The sequence below is a fragment of the Centruroides sculpturatus genome, unplaced genomic scaffold (genome assembly GCF_000671375.1).
Source record: "Centruroides sculpturatus isolate CEXI.00-Female unplaced genomic scaffold, Cexi_2.0 scaffold3626, whole genome shotgun sequence".
NCBI lineage: Eukaryota > Metazoa > Arthropoda > Arachnida > Scorpiones > Buthidae > Centruroides > Centruroides sculpturatus.
Window position 1 is genome coordinate 1 of NW_019387842.1, and position 4,258 is coordinate 4,258.

The 4,258-nt window shown below is 38.6% G+C and overlaps 1 protein-coding gene across 1 annotated transcript; it reads left to right on the forward strand.

Annotated features, from left to right (window-relative positions):
* Positions 1-721: 721 nt before the first annotated feature.
* Positions 722-3,837, forward strand: LOC111616662. Its single transcript, XM_023358049.1, is given in 2 exon segments — positions 722-2,615; positions 3,381-3,837. Coding segments are annotated over 2 exon segments (1,932 nt in total). The 5' UTR covers positions 722-801; the 3' UTR covers positions 3,499-3,837.
* The last annotated feature ends 421 nt before the right edge of the window (positions 3,838-4,258 follow it).

Sequence of the window (4,258 nt, forward strand, 5' to 3'; positions counted from 1 at the left end):
TCCTAAAACCAAATAAGTTAAGGGGCCTAAATGCAAATTCTTGCACAGAGCACAGGAATGGCTAGTTACGGCTCTGGGTATCTGTCTGCGTAACGGTATGCCAAAAATGGGCACTAGAGGCACCCCTATCGTGTGTCATATTTCAAACATTCAAATTAACAATTTAAATTATTATTATTCATTTGGCTAATAAATTATTATTTGTTCAATATAATGGTATACCCAATATAACAATATAAATAATTCAGTATATTTGTAATAGGAATTTATTATTGTCACGGAATGCCTGTAATGTTCACTTGGGGGCGAACAACGAAAAAATGGATAGGTTTGAACCACTACGATAAGATGATAAGGTTTGAAATAGTTTTGAAAATTATATAGGTAATATTTTAATAATAGAAATATTTCATGGCACCACCAAAGAAATACGCCACTGTGGAGGAACGTAAAGCTGCCGCTGCTGCGAGACAAAGGGAGAGATGTGCACAGAAAAGATTACAGAGGATAACACAATCAACATGTGAAAGCTTGCAGAATGAAATTGATGAACTGAGATCTGCAATGTTGCACAGGGATACAGAAGCAAGACGACATAGAAGACAAAATGAATCTCACGAACAACGATCAGCTAGATTAGAGTCACGCCGACAGCGACAAGCCAATGAAACTGAACAGCAGCAATATGATAGATGCCAGCGTTAAACAGATGCAGAGAAAAACGCACGCCTAGCATTTAAGAATGTCTCAGTGAATGCTGAAAACAATGAGTTCGATTTTCCACAGAATTATCTTGGGCCAATGGATATTGTTTGTAAACATTGCCTATCACTTAACTTTGAGGGGGAGAAGACATCTAATCATCATGATCAATTCTCAAGATGTTGCCAGAAGGGGCAAGTACAACTGCCTAAGTATAAGCCTTACCCTGAAACATTTCGGTGCCTCTTGACTGGTGAAGGTCCTGAGAGCAAACATTTTATGAAATGTATTCGATCTTACAACAGTTCATTCGCATTTGCATCTACAGGTGCCAATGTGAAGCCACCAGCTGGAAATGGACTCTACTGCTTTCAAGTGTGTGGACAGATAGTACACCGAACTGGAACACTTCACCCGAATGAGCAAGAATAGAGGAAGTTTGCCCAAATTTACATTCTTGATTCAGATGAAGCAGCACAGCATCGCATGAGTCTCCCCGAAAATAAACATTGTAATGAAAATATCATGAGGATAATTGGAGAGGTAATGCAAAACAATTCAATAGCACAAGCCCTCAAGATGTTACATGAGGTTGAGAGAGAAGCAATTGAGAAGGCAGAGAATGAAGGAATTGAACCAACTAAATTGGCATTAGCCATTGTCCATGATAAAAAAAATGACAAGAGAGGATATAATAGTCCAACTGGAAATGAGGTGGCAATTGTCTTCCAGACAAAAGATGGAGAGCCTCCACTTCAAAGAGATATAATTATACATCTCAGACCTGATTCTCTAAACCCAAATGGAGGGATACAACGAGTAAGTATACTACACGAAAAGCTGGATGCATTGACATACCCCATACTGTTTCCTGGAGGAGACGACGGATGGACAACCACAATTGCAAGAGTAAAGAAGAATGGGGCACAGACAAGAGAAAGAATAAGTATAAAGGAATATTTCTCTTACAGATTGTCTCCTCGATATGATGAATTTAATCCGATATTGAGTGCGGGAAAATTGACACAACAATACATGGTGGATGCTTATGTGAGAGCTGAGGCGAACGACTTGAACTGGGTGAAAAATAATCAGTCAACATTGAGATCAGAGAAATATAATGGTTTAATGGATGCGATAGAACGGGATGAGGAAGTTCATGGGAGTAATAACCTGATAGGAAAAGCAGTTATACTGCCTTCAAGTTTCCAGGGTGGAGTACGAAACATGCAGCAGTATTATCAAGATGCTATGGCCATTGTCACAAAGTATGGAAAGCCTGATTTATTTGTAACAATGACTTGCAACCCAAAATGGAAAGAAATAACTGAAAATCTCAAACCTTGGGAAAAATCTGAATTCAGACCTGACTTGGTCGCACGAGTATTTCACTTGAAACTTAAACAACTTCTTGATGACATTACAAATAGGCATAAGTCATTATTTGGGAAGGTTCTTGCACATGTGCATGTTATTGAGTTTCAGAAGAGAGGTCTTCCACATGCACACATTCTGATCATCTTAGACACAGACGAAAAAATTACCACTCCTGAAGATATTGATAAAATTGTGAAAGCAGAGATTCCAGATAAAGAGACTTCGCCACGACTTTTTGAAATAGTCACGAAACATATGATCCATGGACCATGTGGGAGGAGAAACCCTTCAAGTCCCTGCATGGTTGACAGTGATTGCATGAAGAACTTCCCAAAGTCCTTCTGTGATGCTACGCTTGGAAATTTGGATGGATATCCATATTATAGACGACGGAATCAAGGATCTGTTGAGGTGAATGGGAAGTTGATAGATAATAGCTGGGTTGTTCCTTACAATCCATACTTATTACTAACATATAATTGTCATATAAATGTGGAGATCTGTTCATCAGTAAAGAGTGTGAAGTACTTATACAAGTGTGACCGCAGGGTCGGCACCACTTTGGCGCCCTGTCAGGATGACACCACTGTGTCTTGTAACAGACACAGAAAAAATTTATTGGCCGTTAATTTTGGTTACGCGAACGGTTGCGTTTGTGGACTTTTAGTGCCGGGATGGAGGCGTAAAGAGAGAATCAGAGGAATTACACTCTACATAATCTATACATAATGTCCGTTTATTGTTCGAATTAGCTATATACAATCGATTCAGTTAACATATCTATTTTCTTCCCGATTACCCGTATTCATGAGAGAGAGAGAGCTCACATGTATTTTGCGCGAGGATAAATACCTTGATTTAAGTTATCGAATAGTCGTTAGTCTTCGAGTCGATGTGGCACAAAGTTTTTTCGAACGTTGAAAGTTGGGTCCGATATGACACAAAGTTCTTTCGAACGGCGGCGATTAGAATAGTAGTGGCTAATCCGTGTACGTAATCCACAGTTCACACCAAACTCTGGAGACTGACTCTTACGCATCGACCCCTCCCTTTTATAAAGGGGGTATCATATGCCTTATTAGGACTGTTTTTTCACTACTGACCAATAGAGGTTTTCTTTTGTCTTTTCGTAGATTCCAGGTGACACATTTGATGTATCATCCTCAACACGGAATTAAGTTTGTGGGAAAAAATTTTATGTTCTTTTTATATGTTGGGTCGTTGTTTATTTCTCTAAACTGTTCCTCTTACAAGAAAAAAATATTTAACAATTTATTCCAATAAATTCGGCTTTCACACAAGTATGTATACAAAGGTCATGATTGTGCAAACCTTTGTGTTACTGAGAAGAACGAAAGAGATGAGACAAAGGAGTATGTGGACTCACGATATGTGAATGCACCAGAAGCGATTTATTGAATTTTTAGATTCAAGATGCATGATTAGTCGCACACTATCTATAGACTACCAGTACATCTGCGAAATCAACACATAGTGTACTTTCAACAGGGAAATGAACAGATGGCTGCACATCAAGCTCAGAGGAAAGATACAAAATGAGCAGGATGGTTTAAGTTGATGTAGTAGATGAAACTGCACATGACTTTACTTATTCCGAAATACCCAAACACTTCATTTGGAAGGATATGACTGCAAAGTGGGAAAGGAGACAAACAGGAGGAGAGAGAGTGATTGGGAGAATGGTGAATGTATTAAAGACCCAGAAAAATACTATCTTCGATTACTTTTATGTCATGTAAAGGCAGTGACATATTTTCAACATTTACAAACAATTGTGGTGAACAATGAGTCCATTCAGGTAGGTACCTTTTGAGAGGCTGCAAAGTGCAAGGGATATCTTTTGGATGACACAATTTGGCAAGACACAATTCATGATGCCATTGTTTATACAATGCCATTCCAGCTTAGGCAAATGTTTGCCTATATCTGTGCTTATGGTCTTCCCTCAGATACTTTTAAGTTATGGAATGATAATTTACAGTACTTGACAGAGGACATTTGCTATGAGCGAAATCTCAAACAGGGTGAATATCAAAGATGTGCCGAGTATGCACTTAAGGATATAAAAGATACCCTGACTCTTCTTGGTCATTCACTCTGCAATTTCAATTTACCTGATGTGGGCTATGATTTGCCAAGTATGAATCAGATTATCTAT